At 40.6% G+C, this 27,657-nt stretch overlaps 1 protein-coding gene across 2 annotated transcripts; it reads left to right on the forward strand.

Annotated features, from left to right (window-relative positions):
* Nucleotides 1-7,080: 7,080 nt before the first annotated feature.
* Nucleotides 7,081-26,991, forward strand: MPPE1 (metallophosphoesterase 1). Of its 2 annotated transcripts, none has more exons than XM_062488027.1 (10): nt 7,081-7,109; nt 17,428-17,802; nt 18,163-18,271; nt 18,917-19,020; nt 19,557-19,637; nt 21,403-21,511; nt 22,349-22,420; nt 22,531-22,653; nt 23,443-23,583; nt 24,990-26,991. In XM_062488027.1, exons 2-10 carry the CDS (start codon nt 17,528-17,530, stop codon nt 25,170-25,172), a joined length of 1,197 nt encoding a protein of 398 aa, XP_062344011.1. In that variant the 5' UTR covers nt 7,081-7,109; nt 17,428-17,527; the 3' UTR covers nt 25,173-26,991. The 2 variants fall into 2 exon arrangements, with proteins under 2 accessions (XP_062344011.1, XP_062344002.1); XM_062488018.1 differs by lacking the exon at nt 7,081-7,109 and adding an exon at nt 9,701-9,720.
* The last annotated feature ends 666 nt before the right edge of the window (nt 26,992-27,657 follow it).

Below are 27,657 nucleotides of genomic sequence, written 5' to 3' on the forward strand. Positions count from 1 at the left end.
TGGTTATAACAAGGAAAATTTTTTTCACTTCAAGGTCTGACAGATAGCTCTACTGGTAAAATAGCATCCTTCAGTTTTCTTCTGGAATTTTCAGACTGGCTCTGTAATCCTGGGAAATTTTCCCTTCCAGAACTTTCCCGAAGTGTGAATGTTTTGATTCTAGAGCGAGAGATTCTTTTTCTTCTCTGTTGGGGATTCTGTGACAAGGTAATACAGTCCCAAGCTGTTACTCTTTTCCCTGGACCACGTTTGTGGGTGTAAAATAAAAAGGTATTTTTCCCTGGCCTTGAAGGGAGAAGCAGCAGACTGCCATGTGCATGCTAGTGTTGTTTTCTGATCCACTGAAAACACTGAACATTATGCACTGAAAACAACCTAGTGTTATAACTTGCTATTTCTGTTAATGAAGGAGATACCGAATTTCCATCAGTGTGCTGTGACAGGGATGCCTGTAGCCTAATTTGGTTTAATAAATATTGCCTCTGGTTTTGTCAACTTTAAGATTAAATTGACTATCTTATATATTGCAAGAAAGTATCTTTTGTTTACAGTTCTGAAAATGGTCACCTGTAATCCAATCATGTCTTGGTGCTTTTCCTCTTGATATGCAGGAAATGTTCATGAACTGAACTCTGAAGTTTTGCTTTTAGCCCAAGTGGTTGTGCTGAGGCTTGGGAAAGCCAGACTGCTTCTCTCTGTTTTGGGGAAGGTTCCAGAACACAAACAGGATTATTACTCTGTGACTAAAGATCTAAACAAGATGGGGAAATGCCCTTTTTCCCACATTGGCCATTATGTTCAAAGCTGTTCCACGATTTTTCAACTGGCATTTTTCTGTGAGACTGGAAGCCCTGATTGTGCCACAGAACATACCAGGCAGAAAAATCACATTAAGTCTTGCCATCTACCAGCCTGAAAGGGACTCAAGAAGTCACTGCTGACACAGCGGGTGGATGGAACTAAAGAGATTAATTTGGGACAGGTAAAATTTGTACATGATTTACTAAGGCATGTAGATTTTCATAAGAAAATTTTAATTCCTGGAAAATCAGATGAGGCCAGTAGCTCTCTCTGGGGGTTGAAAGGACACATATTGACCTTTAATCCATGTTAAAAAAAGGTTACCCTTGGAAGTTATTGTAGGGTTGCATCAGGTAATCCCATGCTTATATATTTTCTGACAAAACAGTGATTTTGCTGCACATGGAGCTGAAAAAGAGTGAAATGGGTCACATTCTTGCTGTCTGGCAACAAGTAGGAGGCTCAGCACTGCTGGAATCAATGACATTTTCATTTGTGTGAGCCAGCATGAAATGTGTCTTTGTTCATAGCAGACTACATTAAAACAAAAATGAAAGGAAAAAATATTGTGTTCAACAAATGAGCTGAATAATAGTGTAGGGAAATCTTCCTGCTGCCATTGTTTACAATGGAAAGTATCTTAGTGGCATTTCATATATTCACTGCCACTGAGAAGTTTTTTTTAAAATAATATATTGTTAGGATATTTGGAAAACTAACCTGTTTCCTAATCAAGTGCGTATCAGTCTTCTATCATTTGTACAAACAACAGATGTTTTTGTATATACACAGGCTAACATTAGCTTTTTGATTTTCAAAATCTGATGTCCAGTGCTACGCACCAGCTTTGGGCCAACTTTACAAATTGATGGAATATCTTTAATTTGGAAGAATGGATGCTTATTTTGAAACGGAGCCTCTCAAAATCAATGGCGACTTTGAAGATGTGTGATCATAATGTCCATGATTAAACAAACAAAGGCTTCAACTGTAGCTTTTCCTGAGTTTCAAGATTCAAACGGGTTTTTTGTGTCATTTGGATGGGTCAATGCTTGTTTGACAAAATCTGCATCTTGCACAAACTCCTTACAGGTCTAGCTGCATAGCTGAGAAAGCTGGCTGTTGTCTGTTTCCTCATCCGTCTTCCATTCCCCTGCCAGGCATGGAAGAAAGAAGCGGGCTGCATGGCTTGCTTTCTAGGTCAGAAATCAGGAATTCTTGTTTCCCTTTTAGCTCTGTTGGTTTATTTCCCAACTCTTTTGTGTTCTACTGGTAACAGTTTCTGAGTTTTGAAAACACTTGGGTCTTAAAAAAATACCTGCATTGTCAACTCCTGGGTAAGCAGGAGAGCAGCAGTGTGCCCAGAACTGGTTGTTGTGCTGCTGGAAGAGCTAGGGAAACTGGGTCTGCAGGTTTCACACATGAGAATCACAGAATGGGTCAGGTTGGAAGGGACCACAGTCACCTGGTCCAGCCTCCCTGCTCAGCCAGGGTCATCTCAGATCACAATGCACAGGACTGTGTCCTGATGGTTTGTGAATATCTCCAGTGAGGAAGACTGCAACATCTCTGGGCAATCTGTTCCAGTGCACAGTCACCCACATAGTAAAGTTCTTTCTCATATCCAGGTGGAACTTCCTGTGCATCAGTTTCTGCCTGTTGCCACTTGTCCTATTGCTTGGCACCACTGAGAACATCCCAGACACCCCTGCTTTAAATATTCATTCACATTGATGGGGCCCCCTTTCACTCATCTCTTCTCAAAGCTGAACAGGCCCAGGTGCCTCAGCCTTTCAAGTGACCCAAGACTCATCATGGGGCTTTTTTTCTCTGCTATTTCTGACCCAAGTTGCTCTCTGAGACTGCTAGTGCCGTCTTTTCTTTGTGTGTTTGGTTTCTGCAGAAACCCTGAATTAATCCATCTGGGCCTTTTGTTTTACTTCTACACCCACAGTATTTGAAAAAAACCTGAACAACCCCAAAACAAAAGCAAACACCTGGGCACCACAGGAATGTTAAATCCTATTGAGCCTTAAACATACTTTGTACAGTATTATTCCTTGATATTCAAGTGGTCTTGTCTTGTATGGTATAAAGACATTATGACTACTGACATTTCCAGTATTGAGGAAACAACTTGTTATCCTACTTGTACTGTCTAGAGTGAGATACTGGTATGCAGGATACACTGGATTCCACTGCGCTGATCTCTCTCCACTGCACTCTTACACTTCAGCTTCTCTTTGTCACTGGAAAAATTATTTCTGAAGTGATTTTACAAAGCTTTGCAAAGTATCAGAATCTCTATTATATCAGAGTGTGTTTTCTTCTAAATCAGTAACACAGATTCATTGAAATGGTGGCCTGGGACTTTTTGTCTACTTGCTCTATGTTACTATGCTGTGCATATTAGGTATACCTGTATTCAACGTTATGCTTTGTCATTCTCTGATGTGTTTAATAAAATATATAGTGAGGAAGAACTACGGGTATTTTTCTCTTTGAAATCAAGAAATTTTCCCTCTCATCCAGCTGAAGAGATATCTACTCTGTTAGACAGTAACTTTAGTTGTGCTCATTCTCATCTGGAAGACACAAGAAACAATTATTACTGTCCTTTACAATAACCAATGACAAAGTCAGTTAAAATGGTTCTGATTGCAACACCCCCTGATATGCTGTATTTTCTTCTGTCTGTAATTTTTATTCCTCTTTTACAGACTCCTCAGGACCTCACCTGAGACATTGTGTTGGATAAATCAGAATAAAACTGAGTAACTGCATCTGAAGGTATTGCTACTTCATCTGAAAATGGGATCTCCCTTTCCCTACAGCACCATTGCATTGCTGGCTGGTACTATCCCTCCCAAGTTTATTTTCTCCTTGCTGCTGCTGTAGCTAGTCACATCCAGCTGTCCTTTTACCAAGAAGTGACTTATGGTTTCCACAGTATGAACTGTCCATTGCTAATCCATTGCAGCTTAGTTGCCGATTGAAGTAGTAATTTTGATGCCACACAATTTGGAGTCAAGGTGATTTGTCACAGGCTCCCCAGTTAGCAGTGTTGGGTGGCTGCTTCTATGGAACCATTACAGAAGTCTTCACAGGCAGGATTCCTGGCAGCAGGTAGCACCACGGGCAAGTCCTTCTGTCACACGGACTCTTGGGTTGCTGACAGCCTCAGAGCTGGGATCTTGTGTCCATTCAGCTCAACACAGTGAAGGCTGAGCTGAATATAGACAAGGCTTTCACCTTTCACTGTGACACCTGTGTGAAGTTCAAGAAGTTGACCGGATGGCTGACCAGGTTGAGAGCGGAGGAGGAGAGATGCTGGGTTGTGCCCTGGAGCCAGAGGTGTGACACTTCCCTTAATCTGATTACAGTTCCAGTTCCTGCTCAAAGCCTAACCTGACCTGTCTCCTGCTGTGTTTCCAGTCAGCTGTGGGCTTACAAGTAGGCAGTGATGAGCTCCTGTCATGTCCTCTCTTCCCAGGCACAACAGGCTGAGAAAGCTGGGGCTCTTCAGACCACACAGCAGCCTGCCAATATCCAGGGGGCCATCAGGAGTGGTAGTGATAGGACGAAGAATAATGGGTACAAACTGAAAGGGGAAATTTAAGCTGGATGTTAGGAAGAGAAGTTCTTTACTGTGAGGGTGGTGAGGCACTGGAACAGGTTACCCAGGGAGGTTGTGGATGCCCCAGCCCTGGCCAGTGTTCAAGGCCAGGTTGGATGGGGCTCTGAGCAACCTGGTGTGGTATGAGGTATCCCTGCACAGGGCAGCAGGTTTGGGACTAGATGATTTTCAACGGTCCCTTTCAACCCTTAGCATTCTATGATTAAGTGATTGGTTCTATGCAAAACTTGCCAGGCACTGCAGTCAGGTGGGCTACATGGTCAAGATGGAGGGGCAGGTGGCATCTGGTAACATTTCATAAAAAAAAAAAAAAGAAGAAGAAGAAAAGAAGGAAATGTGATGTGCTTTAAGAAATGTCAGGCAAGATTTTGTACAAAGACAGGAGATGCAGAGAAGAAGAGAAGACTTAGATTTGAGACCTACTGAATGAGAAAGGAACAGGAAAGCTTTTAAACGGCCACTAACAAAGGCTTGGAAGATCAGCAGGCAACAATCACTGCTTTGGGTCTGTCTTGCTGTGATAGTTGGTCTTCCTGTGGCTGGTAAGTGCCTGCTGTTGGTATGGTGTCTGTAAGGTGGAATTCCTGAGGGTGGACTGCTTTTGTCCTGCCTGTGTGCCCTGCAGCCTGGTCTACCAAAAATTCCAGATAAAGAAAAAACCCAAATCACAGAATCACAGACTGGGTTAGGTTGGAAGGGACCACAGTGGGTCATCGGGTCCAACCTCCCTGCTCAAGCAGGGCCATCCCAGAGCACATGGCACAAGATTGTGTCGATTGGTTCTCAAATATCTCCTGTGAGGGAGACTCCACATCTCTCTGGGTAACCTGTTCCAGTCTGTGGTCACCCACACAGTAAAGAATTTCTTCCTCGTATCCAGGTGGAACTTCCTGCAGGTCAGTTTGTGCTAACTGCCTCTCGTCCTGGTGCTTGCCACCACGGAGAAGAGCCTGGCTCCATCCTCTCGGGCACCCTCCCTGTAGATATTTATACACAAAAGGCAAAGACCAGCAAACAGTAGCACCAGCAAGCACCACCAACACTAAGGACTCAGTCCCTGCTCCCCAGGGGGCAGCAGCATTACCAGGCACGCTGCTATGTCCTCCCAGGGGGATGTCACTAGAACAGCCTCTACCTGTTGTGATGGGGGAGATGCAGAACGTACTTCTGCAGAGATCCCTCACTTGGCGTGTGTTGGTGTATCCGTGCAATCTGCGGCCGGCAGTTTTCAGCCCTCTCTGTCGGTGCCTGTTAGTCACGGAAAGTCACAGAATCAGTGAATATGCTGAGGTGCAAGGGACCCAGCAGGATCATCGAGCCCAGCTCCTGGCCCTGCGCAGGACACCCTGAGAATCACACACACCAACTGAACCTGCGAAGAACACTAATGAGAACTGAAAAGGGACTGGGGTGTTCTCCCGCCGGCTGGCGGCCGCGGGCGGTGCCGGAGCAGGCACGGCCGGCTCGGCGCAGGGAGGCCTGGCGGCGCTCCCCGAACGCGCCGCGGTCGCTCGGCTGTGACGTCACCGCTCGCGGCCTATCCCAGGGCCTCATCCCGGCGCCCTTCCCGGTTTATCCTGAGGCCTTATCCCCCCTTCTCCCGGGGCCCGTCCCGGCTTGTCCCGCCCGTTGTTCCGGCGCTCTCCATGGCCCTGCCCGTCGTACACAGGTGCCTCCAAGTGAGTACGGCCCCGGCCCAGGAGCGCCCCAGAGGGCGCGGGAAGTTCGGCTGGGCCGGGTTTGGCTTTGGCAGCGAGCTCAGGCTGAGAGCGCGACGCGGGGCTCGGTGCTATCCTAGGGCATCGGGTGTACTCAGTACCCTGTAGGATAAGGCAATATACTTATATAGTTTTATATATGTACATACATAACACATATACACACATGCACGCACTTATAAATGCTGTGCATACATTACGTAGTTATATATGTTATGTGTATAAATATATTGTTATAGGTGTTACCTGTGTAACATATTGCCATATATAGCTTTATATATGATATATGTGAAATATGTAACTATATATAGCCTCATATTACTATAACATACAAGATATATATGTATATGACCATCATTTTACATATATATATATATATATATGACTGGGCAAGGTCTAGCAGACATGCATGCAAGAAGTTTAGCCAGTGTGGCTGTCTTTTTGTCTCTAGTGAGGTTAAATCAAAAATAAACACCACTTTAGTTGCAGAGCTGATATTTACAGTTTAGGAGTATAACTTGGATGCTTTGTCCCTCTGTGATTAATTTTAAATGCAAAACTCTATGTTCCTTAATGAATTATGAAGTTATATTAGACACCTTTAAAAGATACCTGTTAAAGGAGCTTTGTTGTAGTCAACTCTTCATAAAATTTGAAGCCAGTTGTTTTCCTGTCATTTTCCTTTTGGATGCTTCTATGATTTAGGAAAAATGTAGTAAAGATTTTGGAAGAGGGTTTTAATTTGAAGCGTTATCAGCTTAATTAACATTTGATTTGAAAGTGTTCCTTGATTTTTCGTTTTTCAATTCTCTTCCTTTTCAGCTCACTGATGAAAATGAGCAGTTAGTCAAAAAGGTGAAAAAACTGCAAATAAAAAATAAGGAGCTGGAAAAGAATCTGGGTCAGATCCAACAACAGCTGTATCTGCAGCATGCCTGTGGCTCAAGCCGAGAGTAAGAATTGTCAAACGTTTCTCTTTTGCATCAAAAGAAGTGCAGCATTTCAGGACTTTTATTTTCATGTCCTTAAGATGAGCTAGGCATTATCTGGTCTGTGTATTTTAAGGAGCCATCTCTGAACAGGGCGGTTGGGTGGAAAATGCTGGAGGCCTGTGGAGGAACAAATCTTGCACAAAATTTTTTGTAGTGGAAGAAGTGGTTTTAATATCAAAAAGTAATACTTCTGCTTAGCCAATACGCTCTCTCTGTCAAACTGCAAAGGCTTTTTCACTGGTTTTCCACCAAAAAGTCATAGGATAAGGATAAGTTGTGTAGCATCAATGCTCTTTTAAAGATTTAGAACCTAAGGACTTGAAAATCTCTAGTGCTAGTGGTTTGGAGAGTGTTCTGCCAGGATTTGCATATCGGTGCACAAAAATCTTCCAAGGCTTGAGTTTTGGTGTATTTATGATCCTGCCTGGAAACCTCTACCAAACTGAAAAGTAACTTGGCTTTTTTTGGTTGCTTTGTTTAATCCAATTAAAATTGTGAAATATGATTTTATGAAGGTGTTGTGTTTGTTTCAATTAAGTGTTCAGGTTCAAACAGAAACCCATTTATGGCATAAGGGTGGAGACAGCAAGAATCTGGTTCTAGAGAGTGACAGTGTCAGGTGAGTTCTTGGAAGCTGCTTCTTGACAGAATTATTCTCTGTAGTGTAGAAAATGTTCATGGTTAAATCAGTTGATTTTTTTTTTTTAGGCTGTTATGCAAGTGTCAGCCTTTGAAACAATGGGAAATCATTCACATTTTAAAATCTTGGATTAAACTTGAAAATAGCACCAAGCAAAGAACAAAATGGATTTATTTCTCAAGTTGTTCATTGAGAAAAATTCAGTGAGCTAGGAACCTCCTTCATTTGCCTTCTCACACATATGATCTTTTTTGTAGATTTTTTTTAACCTGGAATTTTGTGGTTTCTTCTTCTGTTTTGTGGAACCTTTCTCAGCTCATTTTATATTGCTCAGTGTTATGTGCATATAAAATTTGTAGGCTGGTACTGTTTTCAAAATAAGCTAGAGAAGCAGTTCTACTTTTCAGCCTAATAATTTTAGAGTTGAGCCACTACTTACTGTAGTTTGCCAGTAAGTGATAGAATTAAACTCTTGTAACTGGTTTTCTGATGCAAAAGCTACAATTTTGTCTTCAAGAAAAAATATACTGAAGCATTTTAGCAACTAGGCAAGCTACATAAAATATTGCTCCATCCCTCTATGACTTGATTGTAAAACTGTAAAATTCTGGGCTGCTCATCCCTTCAAAGGCTGCTTTTGTCCACTTACATAAATGTGGATCTTACACAGATCTCTGTTACTCTTTGGCCAAGTGCCCTGGTTTTAGTGCTTCCTTTAGGTACCTGTAGAAGACCCATTTTCTTTTTTTTTTTTTTAATATATTTACGGTGTGCCAGACTCTTTGCAAGCTACGTAACTACATGGGAAGGCTGGGTGACTGGCTCTGGGCTCAAATTGAGTTCCTAGTGAGGTTCTCATGTAGAAGAAGTCCAAGTTAGTCTTTGAATTGAGTGCTGTTCCTGCCTTTTGTTTGATTGCACGTAGATAACCTGACCTAGCTTTTTTTTTCTTTCCCTAGCATCTGTTTGTGTGTTCTTTCACAAAGCTGTGCTGTGCTACAGTGTTGCTCATCCTGCTTGTGGTGTGCAGTCATCACTTAGTATGAATGGCAGCTCCTATTGTAATTCCTAAAAAAAATAGGAAAAATGTCTGCTCATGTCCATCAGTTTAACTGTGGGCCTCGTGGATGTTGGCTGAATGCTGTGAAATAGGGTAGGAAATTAGTACTGCAGAACTTGATGCAAAACAATATCAGAGGGGAAAACTAACAGCCCTAATCTGTTTATTTGACATTTATTTTACCCACTCATTTTCACACAGATATCATTCACTCATATCCTCACACCCACACACTTGGAAGCACTGAGGTATTTTGTGCAACACAAAGAGCTGGGAACTGCCTCATGTGTCCTCATCGTGGGTTCTTGATTGGTGCTGGACAAACTTTTAAAAATCCTTTAGGAGTGTCCTTTTGCTATTCCTGTTGTACCAATGGGGAGAGGAATGATGTATGTGACATGCTGCAAAGTCACTGCCAGCCTCCTGTTGCTGCTGTCTTCCCTCTGAGAGTGATTTGCACTCAGGTTTAATCAGAGTGTGGCCGTGTCTACAGGACAAAAGCAACGGGGTCCTCAACCAGGCTGAGTAAAAAGGATTCTTTGCCATCCATGCTGACCATTCTTTTAACTTGCTTTGCTGTTATTTTCTGGTGCTTTCTCTTTCTGTGTTGACAGTTACATTTCATTCACTGCCATCTTGAATATTTCTATTGTGAGTCTCTGCAGCACAGCTACAGCCCAAGTGATCTCTGTGGGGGATCTCTAATACTTTTATTATAAATGATGCCAAATTTTGTTGTCTTTCATGTTTTGCAGCAATTTATGCATTACTTCTGTTTTAGACTACTTCAGATGTATAATGAGCTACAGAAACGTTACGTTAAAGAAACCAAAACAAACAAGGAGCAAAGTGAAGCAATTAAAAATCTCACTGTAAGTAGAATTTGTAGGGGCTGGTATCAAACAGCCAAACATAAGCTTTTAGGGAGACTGAAAAGTAATCCTTACATTTGTGGAATTAGACCATGCTTTTCTTTTTATACATAGTTTCCTATGACAGGGATAATGGAGGGTAGCCTGTAGTTCCCTTTAAAAGTGACCTCTGTCACTGGTGTGTCTGTAGCAGAAAACTGCCTCCCCTTTCCTTGCTTTTTTCTTTACTTATCTACCTATCCCTCCTTCCAGTTGTATATGCATCTTGTGACTTGTTTTGCACCAACCCTGGTATTTTTCTGTATATGTCATGACCTGATTTTTCTCAGAAATTCAGCAGAAGGCAAACCAAATGAAGACAAAGAGTCTTCTTTTTGGTAGCAAGGTCTGTGGCCCTGCTGTGCAAAGAGTCTGACATCATAACTGGCATAAAGGTAGGGTTGTGTGGCCAGGAGCAGTTCTAGAAACTTCAAGAGGGTATTTCCTCTTAAGGCATGGATCAAGCATTGCAGCTGACCAGTCTAATTTCCTAATTTGTGCTTTGTTTTTTTCTCCTTTCAGACATTTTGGGTGAATATAGTTTTTACATCAGCAATTGAAAGCTCCAGATTTGGATTTGGGAAATGTTTCCAGTTGTATTCAGTTGAACTGTGTTTTTTCTATGCATTTAAAAAAAATGTCTTGGCAGATTAAAATTAATGAGCTAGAGCATAATCTTCAAGAGCAGAGGCGAAGAATTGAGCAACTGGAAAGTAGAAAGGTGTCTTGGAAAATTGGTGCTGGTTCTGGAAAACGAAGTGAAACCCTAGAGGGAGGAGTAACTTCTCACAGGGACATTTCTGCAAAGAAGGAGTCCTGTTGCAGTAGATATTTAGGTAATGGTACAGTTAATTCTGATGATGTTCCTTCCAGCACGCTCAGCAGAGAGAATGCATTTCATTTCTGATCTAGAAGCCACTCCAGGCTATTTCTTATCCTTCAACCAGAAGTATCTAAAATGTTTTTTTACATTTTGAAAACCTGTCACGTAAAAATGACTTTTTGTAATCTAGAATTCCTCCTTGCATTTGTTTGTGATTAAATGTTCGCTGTTTTCTCTTTTTCTGAAACTGGTCCGTTGTAATCAGAGGTGGGAGTGTGTAGCTGTATTTAGTGCTGGTATTTATTCTAGTAAGATGTATCTATGCAGATCTCTCATTAATAATGTCTGCTGCACCAGTCTTTGGTTTTCAGACACTGAGACATAGAATAACTTGATTTTAGCCTTAAAACATTGGACAAGCCTGGACACTGCTAGTTTCTGTACATTCTTCCTCACATAAGTAAATCCAGAATTTAAGGTGTGATCTTCTTCCACTTCAAAGCATAGAAAAGAGATGGATGAGATCATATTATGTAGGCACAATTTTGAAGAAGTGTACTATCAGCAAGGGGTGATATGACCCTCTCATAAGCCAGAGAAAGGTAATCAAGGCATGTGATGTGTGTTTTTGTGGATTGTAAAGTAAAATAATCCCTCATTCTAAGAATCTGACAGATTCAGATTATCCAGCTAGCAAATTCCGATATCTTTCATAGTACCTGGGAATATGCTGGGCCAGATTTTAAGAACAAATCACTGTATGAAAAAGGTACTTTAAGAAGCTGAACTGTAATTTTCTAATATCACAAAAGGTAGGCAGCTCTTTAGCTGTAATATGATTCATATGAGGGGGAGGTTGACTATAATCGTTGAACTCTACATTTTTTTCATTTGAATATAGAGCTGTTGTTGAAGGAGATTAAAAAGCTGAAGAAAGAAAATAGAAAGTTGTCTGCAGAAAAGAAAGCACTAAAAAATGAATTAGCTGGATTAGACAAGGTAATTTATTTTAAGACAAGCTTAATAGTAGGTGATTTTTGAAAAACTTTTTCTGCCTGAGCTGAAACTTCCTTAGGCTGAACATATGTTATTATCAAGTAAAATACATAAAAAACCAGTGTACAGGATTCTGAGAGAGATGGAAATGAATGACTCCGTGAAACATTCATGTTCTAAAGGGCTGCCCAGCTAAGGAAGACTGTATTCTCTTTAACTTAAACATATCAAAGTTATGCCTCTGACAGAACTCCAAGTTTAGAGAGGGCAGAGGCTTTGAATATTTTGTTAGATCTATATGTGTAAAAAGTGAAAATGTGAACATTTGGTAATTCTTAAAGTTATGTAACGAGATGATGAGATCTTACCTAACTATAGAAGACTCAGTTTAATGTACTGGCATAAGGTTTTATTTTCAGCAACTAATTATTTAAACTGCTTTTTGCTTGTTCCTCAAGTGGGTTTTTTTTGTTATTTTTTTAAAGACTCTCTTTTCTTACCTTGCAGTCCTTTCTCCCAGACTAAATAACATTATGGTATTCATTGCAGGAGTAACAGTAAAAGAGGGTGGGAGTTCATTGGATGTGTAACATGCAGAACGTTAAGCCAGGGTGAATTCTAGATCCCTGTGTTTGGGAATCAAGGGCAATGTGTGGCTGAGAGCTTCATTTTGCAGGAGAGAGATACATAGACCTAAGGTTGTGGCTTTTTGTCAGTGGTCCCTGTTTAAGGTGGTTTTAAGTTGCTGTATGTATGTGGCTGTTCATTTAAAAATGCTGGAAGAATGGAGAAGACAATGCCAAATATAGATGGTTATAGGTAGATACATTATTATTTTGGTAGCTTGAACATTTAAGAATTGCAGAAACGAAGTCTTGGGTGATTATACTCTTCCGTCCATATATTTCCCAACAATTTCTGACTTCACTTACAAAGGATCAGGATGTTACATTATTCCCTCGTCATATTGGATGGTCATTTTGTAGCTGTCTGGTTAATCCATATTTTTTTCCTTTTTTAAATTAATCTTTCCTATTATTAGTCTGTATTCCAGCCTCTAGCATAACTTGAACTCAACTTGTGTGTTCAGGGCAGAAATTAAACTGTTACCTGAGGTTGCAGTTGATTGCTGTAGCTTGTCACAGCTGTGTTTGCATAACTCAGCCATACATTGGTAAAAATATAGGAAGTGTCTTTGAACTTGGGAATAACTGAACTGCTGGCTAACTCTTACTGAGAATGTCTTTGAAAAAAAAAAGTTTAAGGTGAATATTTTTGGATTTTTCTAGGATTTTTTTGAAGAGGTAGAAGATCTAAAACATGCTGTACAGGAATCTGTGAAACTGAACAATGAGTATGAAAAGTGCTTGAAACAATTAAGTACAATATATGGACTTCCTTTTACAGCACATTTGTAACTACTGGGTAATTTAATGCCAAGTAGTTTCCACATATTTTTTATACTTACTGCAACATTTAAACCTACCATTGCTTAAATGGTACCACAGTTTGATAATATAGAATCAGAAATGTGATCTCAATATGACAAGTGCTCAGAAATGTATTTTGTGACCTTGGATTTTTTTGTATGTTTACATATTTTTAAATAAACTGTGATCTGCATAACTTCAACTAAGTTTCAAACACATCTCTTTCAACTTGCAGAATATATTACGGTTGTGGGTGTTTGTGGGAATACAAGAAAATTATGTTATTTTGCAGCATTTCCCAATTTATCCTTTTCTGTAAGATACATAAAATCAAAGTGTTTGTGTAGATTTGTCCGTCTGTGTGAATTTCAGCCCTAAGGATGTGCTAATGCAAACAGAAATTAATTCTATAATTAAATTATTGCAGAGGGGTTTCTTAAAAGAAAAATGCTAAATCTCTGCTTTGAATTTTTCTTCAATCCCAATAGTAAGTGAAAAATTGTGGATGAAGGAAGGATTTAGTGTTCAGAATTGGAAAGCATACTCAGAGCATTTTGCATCATCAGAAGAAGAATTCACCAAAAACTCTTTTTTGATTCAAGGGTGAGGTACTCAAAGGGCTCTGGTATTTGAAGATCTGAAAAGGAAAGGGGCAGTGCAGAAAGTCACAGTCCACAAGGCAGAAATGTCTTGTTGCTTCAGGGAGGGTGAACTGGGAATGAAAAGAGACAACTCCCAGTTACAAGTGTAGCTTGCAGAACCTTGTGAGATTTGAATCTGAACTTGTTTGTAATGACGTGCCATGAAAATTTAACATAGTTACATTACAGAACTGTATTTTTCTGAAAGGTGTAAATCTCTGTGATGGGAGAGTTGAATGAAAACTGCTTAGGGTAGAAAGACTTAGCTTGCTTATAGCCTAATACAGTTTCTTTAGCTTCACAAAAATGCATGGGCACTCCTGAGGGGTAGGGCTAGGAGTAGGATTAAGTCTCCCATGTCCCCCTCGGTTTGTTAGGACAGTTTTATGCAATTGTAATTTAATAAAGAAATTTGCCTCAAAGCATATGTGGTGTTCAGAGTTCCATATTCACTGAGTGATAGGGTAAAGCTCTAGAACTCCTTGTGCCTGCTCTGGCTATAGAGTGCTGTGTTCCTTTGTTTCATTCTTGGCTCACTTGTAAATTAAAGCTGGATGATGTTCTGAACGAGAGATGGAAAAGGGAAACAGGAGTAGCGTACATCTGTGTTGCCAGTAAACTTGATGGAAGAAAATAAGGAGGATAGCATGTACAACAGAGAATTTTAAGTGCAAAAATGTTTGCAACATTTGCTAATAAGTAAACATGAATGCTGGAGAAGGAAGCAGTGCCTGTCCCTGGAGCCTTTTCCTCCACAGTGTTGCTGCGTGAAGTTACACTTTCAGCATCTTTAAACTTTGGTTAAATGATTCAGTAATTGTCCTCGTCCATAGGCTGATTTTAAAATGTCGTGCAGAACAAGAAACAGTGAGAAATCCCTCAGTGTTTTCTCATAACTAAGGTCTCCTAGCTCTGGTGAGGAAATCTACTGTAATGAGAATAATGAGCCGTGTAAGGGGGAGCCGCAGCTCCACACAGCAGCGGCTGTGCAGCCCCAGCGGAGGTGGGGTGGGATGGGATGGAGCAGCCGCAGGCTGGCAGGTGGCAGAGCGAGGTGGGCAGGGATATCTCTCAGCCAGTAGTAGGAGCTGTCTTTCAGCTCCATCTGCGTCGCTGACTTTCGGTGAGGTTGGGTTTTTTCTGTTTATTTCCCTTTCCGCTTTTCCTTTCACTATCAGGAGCGCTAGCAATGCAGGGTGCACCTCTGGGACACCTCTGGCAACTTCCATATCTGCGGCACAAGTCCCCAAATAGTAAGAATTAGCAGCAGAAACGCCGGAGGAGGAATGTATGTGGGAGTGACCGGCTCTGTGGCATTGTGTCTGTCTGCTTGTGACTTTTAAAAATGGCAGTTTTGCCTTTTTAGCAATTTTAGCTTTCTACTGATTGCAGGTTTGGTTTATTGGTGTAGGTTTTCTTCTTCTTCTTCTGTAGGTATTCTTCTTTTTTAACTTGACAGTATCAGTTTGCCGATGAAGCTGTGATTTTAATTAATTAATTAATTTTCTGGACATGGCTAATGCAAGTTAAATACCTTACTGGCATTTTCTGTTCAAATTAATACTGTCTTTGTTGGAAGAGGAGACTGACTCAGACTACCAAAGTTTACTTCCAAATAAATGCTACTTCCTGCTTTGAAGGATAAAGCCATATAAAATTTGTGGATAATAATATTCTTTGGATAAGAATTTGCCTGTCTTTTTGTCCTTGTTGCTGTGCTAGTTAGCAGATGCCTTGGCTTTGATCTTGCCTCCTTGTGAGATGTACAAGCAAGGTGTTGTTATTTTTGTTTGCTAGTTAACGTGCAGGTGAGACGAGTATTAAGCAGCTTAATTGGTCTATATGTGTAGTTCCATATATTGTGGAATCATGATATTTGGCCAGTGGCTTTTTCTTGTTAAACCAAGTTTAGGTAAACTAAATTCCATGCAATTAAGTATTAGCCATGCTACTGTTTGAAAATGCATATTAGAAATGTTTCATGGTGCAGGCTAATGGTTCTTTGTCTCAAATAAGTACTTTGTAGTGCTGACATGGGAGGCGTGTGTTTGAAAATAAGTGGCTATTATCAAATAGGGGTTTTGGTTGGAAAAATAATATAATAATCATGTCAGTATTCATTTTCCATGAGACATAAACCAAATGGGCTAGTTCATGGGACAGTGAAGCAATTTAACTTTATTCTGTGTTCTGCATATAAGTGAGGCCAGGATTTAGAAACAATCCACTGTTTTTTGCGTTGCTTTGTAGTTTTGTCCCAGTTTTCCTGATATCTGGAGTAAAATTTTAAAAGGTACCAAATATTCACAGCTGTAGTTAGATTTAGCTAATTCAAACTTAGTCTGCTAATTGCTGAATACTGTGTTCAGCAATTGCTCACATCCTGAATATTAGTCCTATATCAGGATTTTTCTATTGTAGAAAGCAAAACTGCAATACCGTTGTTGGGTGGGGAAACACATTTTGTGGATTTCTCTGGAAGCTCTTTCTGAGTTTGTGGAGCTGCATCTCAGGTCCCCCTGAGTCCCTTTACTTTGACCATGCTATACTGTTTCAGACTGAGACTCTGGAAACTGAGGGACTTCATTAGAGAGTAAGGGCTAGTGCCTCTGTTCTCTCAGCTGGGATACTTTCTTGTGGGCATTTACCCTGAAGAAGTGTTCCTGCCAAGGGCTGTGGAAGAAACAGAAAAAAATACTGGAGTTTCAAAACGGGTAAATTCCCTGTTTAGGTTACAATGTATCCAAGGTAGCAGAAAGCAGTAAATAAAATGTTACCTCACCAATTTGGGCTCGTTAACTGTTTCTCTACAGCTGCAGTGAAGTTTCTTTTTTGCTGAGGCTTAGATGTTTCTTGCTTTCCTCTTGTCAGAAATGAAGCAGCCTTAATTACCTGTTTATCTGTGCCTGTGTTCCTGGAAACCTCCCATAAACTTGTTCTGGGATCTTGAATTGCCCTTGGTTCTTGGAGATTACAACGAACCCTATTAAAGGTGGTAATGCTATTGGTTTGGTGTAAGCATGTTCTGTACCTGTCCCAGAAGATATCCTCTGGGATTTGTTTAGCCTGGAGAAGAGGAGGCTGAGGGGAGACCTTATTGCTCTCTACAACTGCTTGAAATTAAGCTGTAGCCAGGGGGCTGTTGGTCTGTTCTCCCAAATAAGTGGTGGGACAAGAGGAAGTGGCCACAAGTTTGCCAGTGGAGGTTTAAATTGGATACTAGGAAAAAATTCTTCACTGGAATGTGTTGTCCTGTATTGGAACAGGCTGCCCAGGGAAGTGGAGGAGTCACAATCCCTGCAGGTATTTAAAAGATGTATGGATGTGGCACCTAGGGACACAGTTTGGTGGTGGACTTGGCAGTGCTGGGTTAAGGCTTGGACTCAGTCTTGGGGTTCTTTTCCAACCTCAGTGATTCTGTATGGATCGTAACAGATTTCCTTTTATTTTGTTGCAGCCGCTGTTGAAGCTAAGCTCTGTCTTCCCCTACCTTTGACCTCCCACTCACAGTGTTTTTCACTGTAAAGTTCTAAAAAAAGCATCATGCACCAAGATCCTGGCTGGCTGAAATCTGCTTTCCTGGGTGCTGGTTGGAGTGAGTGCAGTTCTGTGCTTAGCTGGCCATCTGTGTGCCTGGAGGAGAACTTTATGCTCCAGGTCAATTGCATATTCCCAAGCCTTTCAGGGTGACAAGAAGCTAACACTATAGGTCCTGCATGGTAGCTTTCCACAGGGAATGCTGATTTAAGGAATACTTTATTTTGTATTTCCTCCACAGGGATTTTGTGCTGACAAAAAGCACATGATCCTTTGAGTAGCCTGAGCTGTTTCCGTCTAAGAGAGGAGAATTTGAGCCATTGTCTTATGCTGGTACTGCAATGCTGACTTCTAGCTCGACCACTGTGAAGAATCTCCCTCTGAAGAGGAGGCTCTGTTTTCTGCTGAAACTTGTCTGCTATGTCAGCTCAGTGTTAATATTTTGTGAGTTTTTAATTTACTATGTGGCAATATTTCAATGCCGATGGCCAAATGTGAAGAGTGGAGCTCACATGAGTGAAAAAGAGACTTCAGCTTCAGTCCTAAAGGCCATAATTTTAGCTGATACACACCTACTTGGTGAAATCAAAGGACATTGGCTGGATAAGCTGAGAAGGTAATTTTTTTTTTAAATAATCTCTACCCAGTTTTTCGAGTTTTTAGTAGTAGCTAATGGGACAATAATTCACTGTTCTATTCAACAGCAATTCATTAGAATTGTAATGAAAAAATAAAAGGGCTGGTATTGCTTCTTGCATGGCTTGGTCCTGATTATATCATGGTGGAATTACCCACCAGGTAAGATGCACCTACTGTCCTTACACATGATTTCTAAGTATTTAATTTGAATTTCATAATATATTTTCATATTTCAGTGTGTAAGAGCCAGTTTCCCATTCCCATTGCCAGGCTGTGTATTCAGAACTGAGGATCGAGAGGTAAGGCAGTGATAACTGGTTCTGTATTTTCCTTTCAGGGAATGGCAAATGGAGAGATCTTTCCAAACTGCCTTATGGTTACTACAGCCAGATATTGTTTTTATTCTGGGAGATGTTTTTGATGAAGGAAAATGGAGCTCACCTCAGGTATGACATCATCAGCTCTATTAATTCAAAAAATGAGGATTTATTGAAGGAAATGAAAGCAGATTAGGTATGCAAGGCTTTGTTTAGTACTGCTACAGTTGTCCTGTTGGTAGAAGTTTCCAGTCTATCAGATAAGAGTTGAAATATTCTCCTTCATTTTTGGAAGTACCTTGGCAGTTTTGCCCCTCATATAAAACTTACAAAATGTAAATATCTGAGTTTGTGCTTCTGTTACACGCTTGTGATGGCTGACCCTGGTTGGATGCCTGGTGCCCAACAAAGCTGCCCTGTCACTTCCTTCCTCAGCTGGGGAGGGGAGACAAAATACAAAAGAGACCATCCTCCTTTCCTGACCTTGGTGTCTGCAGGGCTCTTCCTGTCACAAATTCTCACTCCTCTCTGGCTACAGTTGCAGAATTTCCTTTTTTGTCACCTTCCTAATTCTGTTATCCCAGAGGCACTATCAGCCTTGGCCAGTGGTTGGTCCATCTTGGAGCTGGCTGGCATTGGCTCTGTAGGACACAGGGGAGGCTCCCACAGAAGCCACCTCTACAGCTCCCCCCAGCACCACAGCCTCACCGTGCAAACCCACTACTATTAGTGCTGTGGATCAGCACTAATTTCTTCTTCTGTTTTTTCCTGCAGGCCTGGGCAGATGATGTCAGGAGGTTTTGGAAAATGTTCAGGCATTCAGTTTTTACGGAGCTGGTGGTCATTGCTGGGAATCACGACATCGGATTTCATTATGAGTAAGTCCTGTCAGTGACAGGAGAACACAAGTGCCAAGAATGAAGTGTCAGCATGCCCACAGTAACTGGTGCTGGGTCTGAGTGATATGTTTTGTGATTATATGGAAACCTTTTGGTCATGGTCAAATTAGAAAGGGTTGTAATTTAGAGTAAGGCCTGTGCATAAAACAGGTTTATGTTTCTCTGACCATATGAGGGTTGTTCAGAGCTGATCCTTCTGCACTGACATGGAATCCTTGAAGCTGCTTTTCCTTGTATTGGGACTCCACCTTAGAAAGGCATCTGAGCATATTTCCACTCCTGTTAGCACAGAAGAGTGTAATTGTCCTCACCCTGCTGGTGTTTGCACTGATGGGAAGGACTTGAGGACACAAGGGGCGTCAGAGCATCCCTGTGAGTTTCCTGAATGATTGTGTGAGGTGGATAATGCAGAAGCAGCAAGCTGCATGAACGGTCAGCAAACTGTAAAGCAACTGTGTCAGATGAGTTCCAATGGCAATTTCTTACCTCAGTTGTATTTTTGCTCTGTGACACAGAATGACTACTTACAAGGTAAATCGATTTGAAAAGGTTTTCAACTTTACTTCAGGAAAGCTGATAACTCGGAAAGGAATAAAGTGAGTATGTTTAATATTTTTCTAATGAAATAGTATGGGAATACTTCACTTACAGCCTTTTCTTTAAAAAAAATCACCTACCTTATGATGTGTTAAACCCCAAACACTTTGTACAAACCTGCAGTCTGATATGGACAGGAAGCTATACTTAGAGCTATGTAAAGTGTAACAATTTCCTTTTAAATGGAAAAGTACTGTGGAGTCAGAATCCATTTTTCTTGTGTGCCTTTATACTTCCTTGCAGCTGGTAATGAGGCATGGCTGTAAACATAGCAGGATAAAGAAACATGAACCAACCCCCTCTGTGTTTACAAATTAGGAGTTTCATTAATTTTAATAACTCCTTTAGTCTGCAGAACTTAACCCTTGTGTGAGGAATTCGGGAACACAGCAGTCACGTGTCTGCAGTTTTTCCACAAGGTGGGGTAACAATGCTCAAGTTGGTTTTGGTTTAGTGCAGACCTCGGTGCAGTTTGTTCTCTCAGCTACATCCCCATGGCTGCACTTGTCTGCTGTGTGCCCTGTTACCTCCAGACACCGTGCAGGAACCCGATGAGGGAATGCAATAGTGGGTTTGTGGAAAGGTGCTTAAGTCTCAGATTCAGGAAGGGAAGGCCCATTGCCACTCTGTGTTTGGCATGTGTGCCCTCGGGTTGTACTCACTTGTGGAAATGTGAGATTCAAAACCTATAGGTTTACACTGGTTCCCTTAATTAAGCAAACATTATAAATGTTTAATTAAAAATTCTGAACAGGTCTGGAAATGGTTGTGTCTGTTTTAGTAGGAAGATCTCTGAGCTTCGTGAATGCTCAGTATAAAGCTGTTGCTTATCATGCAGATGTGGGGTCCTCAAGATACATATTTCAGCTGTTCAAAAAATAATTATTAAGGAACAACTCCACATCTCCTTTGATAAAAAAAGCACAGCAGAATTCTTGCATACAGTTGCAGATTGCATGTCTGGTATCCATTAGCTGCAATGAGCTGCACTATTAATGAAATATTCCCAAATAAATTATTTTACAACAAATCTGTGGTATAAAAACAGCTTAATTTGCTAAAATAGAAATAATTTTTGGTTTACTATTGACTAGTATCTCTTCAGTAAAGGCACTCAGCTCATTTTTGTCTTTAAATAGACTGTATTGAACTGGGGACATATCTCAAGCTGAATGCGTGGCTAAATGGGTATGAATCTTGTAGCAGAAGTTAAGTTGATTTGAAATCTACAGCAAAATGTTCTATGAAGGATAAAACCCTGTTTTGTGTGTCAGAGACTGCAAAGTACAAAACTAAGCTTGTTCAGGGCAGTCACCCAAACGCAGTGCTGTTCTGCTTTTCAGTTGTTCTGAAGAAATCCAATGTCTCAGATTCTGTCTCTGAGACCTAAACTGTGTGGGGAGAAAAGCAAGGTCTCCTTTCTCTCAGAATTTAGTTTAGTGATGAACTTCTAACATTCCACTGGAATACAACTTAAGTATCCATCAAAACATAAAAAATCATGAAGTGTAAGCATAAGGTACATTGTGCAACCTAATTAACAACTGTATAAAGGAGCCAACCAGGCAGAGACATGGCTGTGGTACAGATACTCACGGGAGGATTTACAGCACATGATTTCAGGAGCTGTTACATTCTGCTGCTTTGTCGAGCTGTGTCCAACTTAGGAAAACTTGCATTTTATAGAAGTTTATCCCACACGTGTGTATGAACAGTAAATGCCTTCCTGTACTCCCAATTTCTCTTTGGCCTGGTATTTTCCAGCTTTGTCCTAGTGAACAGTGTAGCCATGGAGGGTGATGGCTGTGCTGTCTGTCGTACCTCAGAGGCAAAACTTGTGGCTCTTTCTCACAAACTGAATTGCTCCCAGCAGGTAAGAGATTACTAAAGTGACTCCTCTCCCACAATGGGAATACTGATACTGTAGCATAGTCAGGATACAACCAGACTCTCCTGAAAAAAAAAATCTGCTTCCAATTCACATTGCAATGTGTTAGCAAGTCTTTGTCCCCCTCATATCCCTCTTAACCATGTTGACTGAACTATTAGCAGTGTTGCTTTTCAAATTGTTGTCAGCACTGCCAATAATGTCATTTCCTCTGTTCCATGGAATGGCAGAAGTTCTGTAAGCCTCCCTTTGAGTCCAGACACATAATCCTGCATTTATATTTATGGATATTATTTGGTTTTGTAGCCTTCAAGCATATTCTTTTAGTTTCCTGATTCTACTGCAATCCTTTCCTCATAGCCTAGTAGTGTTTTAATTGTATTTTTTTCATCATATCAAATTGTTTTTTGTATTTCCTTCCTCTTCCATTTTTCATAGGCTGACTGGATGCACAGTAGGGAGCATGACTGACTGGGCTGGCAGTCAATCAGGAAACCAGCTCCCAGTGGAAAAATTGCCAGGCTCTATCCCCCTTGGGCTGCCCTCAGAATCCTTTGCCTTATTGGTGCAGAGATCCTGCTGCTGCTTTCTGCAGTCAGAAAGAGCACAGCTATATTTACAGCACATGCAGAATGGGGAGTTTCAACAGTTCACAGTAAAACTCTTAGTTCATTCATTCAGTGGTAGTACTGGTAGTATTGGCTGAGCTAAACTGCTTAACAAAAAACCAAAGCCAACAACGACCCCACCATCCCTAACCCCTTAAAACCTGGCTATTGCTTAATTACATTCACCCGTTCTATGGCTTGATTTTGTTCACAGAAACCAAATCATTCCAACAAAAGATGCAGTGATGTGGAAAAGCTTCCAGCTTCAGAACCCATCCTTTTACAGGTGTGTTAGAGGTGGGGTCAGGCAACATATTGACATGATTTTGCAGATTTGTTACTGTTCCACAAAAGCTGGATCATTAACAACTAATCCTTGCTTTTAATTACTCCCAGCATTACCCTCTCTATCGGAAAAGTGATGCTGAATGCACTGGAGAAGATTCTGCTCCTCCAGAGGAAAAAAACATTCTCTTTAAAGAAAAGTATGATGTACTGTCTCAAGAGGCATCACAAAAGGTTCGATTTCTTGAGAACTTGAGTGGCAGTGGATGGGTGAGGGGGTGGGGCATGAGTGTAGATATAAATAGGTTAAAAAATTGGGGTAAGGCTGTTGGCTGAGACAAGCAGAGCACAGCTGCCCCCGTAAAATGAGGCCTGGGTGAGGCTGCTTGTTAGAGCTGCTCCCCTGAGGATCCTCCTTGTTCCTGCCAGGTTTCCCAGTTACAGCTCCTAAGTCTTGGCACTCTTCAATCTGCTGTGATGCCATTACCTCCACTTCAGCATTCTGTACTTTCTGTACTGTGTAAATTATTGACACACCTGGTATGAAGCCACAGTTCTCCAACACTTTGAAAGCATCACTTTTGCTGAGTTAGTAACTCCAAGAAAATGTAAAGTATTCCTTAAATACTTAATGGTCATTATTTCTTTCCTTCTGCATAAATGTCTTCACTCAAAGATTGTCAGTTCAAGATTCTTCCTTAGACAAGAAAATAGTAGTGCTTTACTAAACCCAAAGTTTTTCTCTTTGTGATATCCACAGCAAGCTGTTGCCTTTGTTTTCTGATCTGTATGACAAAAAAGAAAAAAAAGCCCAGTACTTGGGATCAGGGCCAAATGGGTGTGATTGATATTGCAATACCAAGAGATTTCTTACTGGAAAACAGAAGTTTACAGAAAACACTTTGTAAAAATGTGAGAATTGCCATAATTTCACTCTGTTCAAAGGAAAAAAAGAGGGGTTTTAAAGTTCAATTTATTTTTAGTTGTGACTTAATTTTTGTGCTTTACCATCTTGTGTTCTAGCTGCTATGGTGGTTTCAGCCCCGTCTGATTCTCAGTGGGCACACTCATAGTGCTTGCGAAGTGCTGCACGCAGGGAAAATTCCAGAGATCAGTGTCCCATCATTCAGTTGGAGGAATAGAAACAATCCTAGTTTCATTATGGTAAGTTTTAATTTTTTTTTTATTTTTGTCAGATAACTTTCATAGATAAATCAACATGGCAGTCAGCTATATTTTAAAACTGATTCTACCTGTAAAAACGAAAAATAAAAAAAAAAATGCCTACCCACCCAACCCACTCAGTACACTGCATCCACTTTATAAAGTACATCTGTGGGAGCCACATGTTCTGTGTGGTACAAAGCAATGCTGTTAAAGACCTAATTAGTATCTGGGTACATTTTCTTAGAAAGAGGGTGCACTGTAAACTATTGACTTGTAAAAATAATCAGTATTGTGCACTGAACAGTAGAAAGACCAGTTTGGCTTAGCTGATTTAGCAGCTATGAAAACAAGACTGTATCCACCTCAAACCCTTTTGCACGGTGATCATGATTTTCAAACGTGTGCATTAATGCAGTGAAAGTGTTTGTGACGTGCCCACAGTCTGCCTCCTCAGTGCCAGTTCCCATTTTATACAGTGTGTTGGTTATGCTTGTGCAGGCAGTTCCAGTGCTCAGTATATCCTTAGAGGTAAATAATTTAGGTCCCCCAGTTCAAAAATAAAACAGAACTCTTAGAAACTTGGAGTAAGAAGCAAAACCTACAATCTGTTTACGGAGTAGTCTGTGACTTGGAGGGGGAAATCTTTTATGTATGTTTTACTGCTGTTGAGTTTAGGCTGCTTAATCCAGATAAACCCATGTTTAAATTCATTTTATGCAACTGTTAATATTTGTTGTTGAAAGTAGTTCTGTTTTTTCCATATTCCTGAGAGTAGCTGCCTTCAAACTACACACACACTCTGCACACGCCAGACAGCGCATCTTCACTGCAAAACAAGAGGTTGGCTAATTAAAGTTGCATCCTTCCACTACTGTTTTAACTCCTCAGCCTCGAGCTGCTGTAAACTTCAATTTAAACTGCAAAGTCAAGCCAAAACCCAACAAAGATCTTTGTTGTTGAAGTTCCTATTCCTAATTTGGATTAGCCAACATGTGTTTTTGCAGCATGTACTGGGTAAGGAGGAAGGCTTGGGGGAGGAAGGGGCACATTCACAAAACCTAACTTTAGCCTGGAAAGGCTCCTTCCGGGTGGATTTACAGCAGCTAAAGTTAGGCTTCTCTTGAAGGCAAATCAGATGAGGAGCCCAGCTCTCTGTTTATGCTAGAGGGGAAGATTGGCCTCTGGGCTAATGTTGGCCTGGTGAATATTCCAGTTAGTGCCCAGCACCACAAAGTATGGACTCTTCAGCCCCCTGGAGAAGGCACTGGTACTAGGAAACTGGCCCCAACCCTTGCCACCCAACATAGGGATTTAGAAATTGGAGATCTGACAGCTGTGGTGTTCACTCCTGATTCAGAACCCACTGTAACACAGCAAAGTGACAGTCTTCATTTCTTTTCCAGGGCAGCATAACACCAACGGACTTCTCCCTCCAAAAATGCTTCCTTCCATTTGAGAGCAGAGTCTTCACTATCTATTGTGCAGCAGGTGCTCTGCTTGTGATCCTGGTACTAGCTCATGTTCAGCTTCTCACTCCACCGTTTTATTTTGCTCAGCGTTTAATCAGTAAGCATAAAGCAGTATGAAGAGCCAGACATCTGCATTCAGTCACTGAAATACCAAAGCTGAGAACAGTCAAACATCAGACTATATTCATGCCAGCAAATGACCTAATTTGATTGCTAGTCTGAAGGCAGGTTGCATTTACACATACCATAGAAGTCCTATACAGCTGATATGACTACTACAGGATAAATAATTAACTGAAATGAACGTTTCATGCTGTACAAAAATACTGTATTCGACAATCAAATGAGTCCTTTTCCTGCTATAATTTTTGTATCAAATATGTATATTAAAAGTGTAACTGTACATTATGTAAATCCTATAGCCTCATCACTTGTCTGCACTTGTGTCTTACTCTGGTGGAGGCTGAATCTTGCAAACTGGAAACGTTTCTCTGTTTTATTGCTGCATGGCCCTTCAAATGTCATACTTGTGTTTGTTAGGGTCAGGCAGAATCTGGATGCATCAGCACTGAGATGTGGATTTCCGTAACCTTTTTAGGGTGTTGTGTGTAAGGGACTGTGGTTTGGGACAAGAAATCTGGTTCCTGACACAGTAAATTGTTAGCAGACCATAATTTGCAGTTATCCATCTACCAGACAACAAGGGGAAGAAGCTTGAGGATCCAGTTTGCTGATACACACTTGAAAACTGCTTAAAAAGAATTAGGATTACACCTCAAGCTGCTGCTTTCAAAAAGATGTGCTATAATGAGCTTAAGAAAAGAGGGCCCTATTGCATCTCAGAGATCTGTGTGGTGAGGGGCCCTCCAGTTGCCAATCTCCTGCAAGAAGGAAGGTCAAATACAGCTGCAGTAACATTATCCTACGCCTCAGCCCTCAGTCTACAGCCAGGGATAGGAATGCGCCTTATTTTACATTCCACAAGTTCTGTGGACTTCAGTGTAGTGTCACATTTTGAACTGCACTAGCTCCTCTGTGGGGAGGCAGAGGCCATCAGCTGTGCCACAAAGATAAAATCTGAGCTTAGCGTTTCCTGTGTGTGGGGGAAGGTGGGAAAAACCTACTGCTGCTCCCCACCCACCCCACAAAAAACGGAGGGACTACTTCACACCAGGACCAGTTTTCCTGCTGATGTTCCTGCAGAAGCTGGGAGCTCTAACCTGAACTCCTGGGCTGGGGCTAGTTGAAAAAAAAACCCCTACATTTTGTTATTCATTCTATAACTTTCTTTGGCATGGAGAAATAGGAGAATTTGGGGAATTTTATTTACTGTTAGCTTATTCCACCCAGCCTTTCACTTTTTGAGAAATATTACTAAATTGAATGCACAGATTTTTGGGAAGAGAAAATGGTCATATTATAGTATCTAAAATGGGACTGTTTTATATTCAACTGGAAACAAGTTCCCAATTGGACTGTAGTCTGATTTTAAAAAGACGACTGATTGAGGTTTATAACTAATAACAATACAGCAAAAAGTTAATAAAACCTGCTGATTTATATGCCAATGTGGGGACTGTGTTAGCTCTTCATCTCTCCCTAAATTTAAAATGAAGTAGGGGGCATGGTCCGAAGTGTGGTAAAACATTCTGTAAAGTAATGTAGTCTAACACTTCTCTAGATTTCTGTTATTGCAACTGTAATTTTAGACATTTGTACAGGTTATCTTGGACACAGGAAAAGTATATAGTCACAGACATAAAACACCTATGTATAAAATATAAAGCAGTGTTATAGTTACTAAAAAGGACATGCCTTATTGCTACAGCAATTCTTGCTTTTTATATATTGTACTGTACCACAACTTGTTTTGAGAATGTCATTTGCATAAATTATTCAAGTTTGAGAAATATTCACACATTTTGATTCTACAATATTTAAAATAAAATAATTTTCTAATGTGTCTCTTTATTAAAAGAGAAATAAAAATGTCATCTTGTAATTCTCTTAGGCCAGACACAAGGGTTTATACACCTTTTTTGTTTTTTTTCTTATCTTCTTTCTCGCTATTTACTTGCACAATGAAAGCCGCTGTTGGTACAAAGATTGAAGAGCTCTATAGAATGGTGCTTTACACATTCACAATCGGTCTGAGCAATTGTGAAGTTCTATGAATGACCAAAGAATTACCAAACATATTTTCTAAATATAAAGAAAAAAAAGAGAAAATAAAAAGAAAATTAATTCTTGTTTCCCATTAAAACAACACCAGGTTGCAATTTGGACACTTGAATGAATTCCAATGTTTTAAAGCTGAGACTTCAAAAGAGAAAGGCATGTTTGCTGCAACATCCGGTGACTGTAATACCTTACTTGGAAAGGTAAGTGGTTAATTTGCATAATTTATAATTTTTATACTAAAGAGCATTTTTATATAAACCAGAAAAAAACCCCTAAACTCTACAGATAAAGTTCTTACCTCCAGTCACTGCTGCAGGTAAGGTTGACATCAAGCTGTACAGCGCAATCAAAAACATACTTACATCTTAGCTCATTTTACAGGTACAGCCATAATCAAGGCACAAAGATCTTCTACAAGTAT

Source organism: Cinclus cinclus, chromosome 1 (genome assembly GCF_963662255.1).
Source record: "Cinclus cinclus chromosome 1, bCinCin1.1, whole genome shotgun sequence".
NCBI classification, from domain to species: domain Eukaryota; kingdom Metazoa; phylum Chordata; class Aves; order Passeriformes; family Cinclidae; genus Cinclus; species Cinclus cinclus.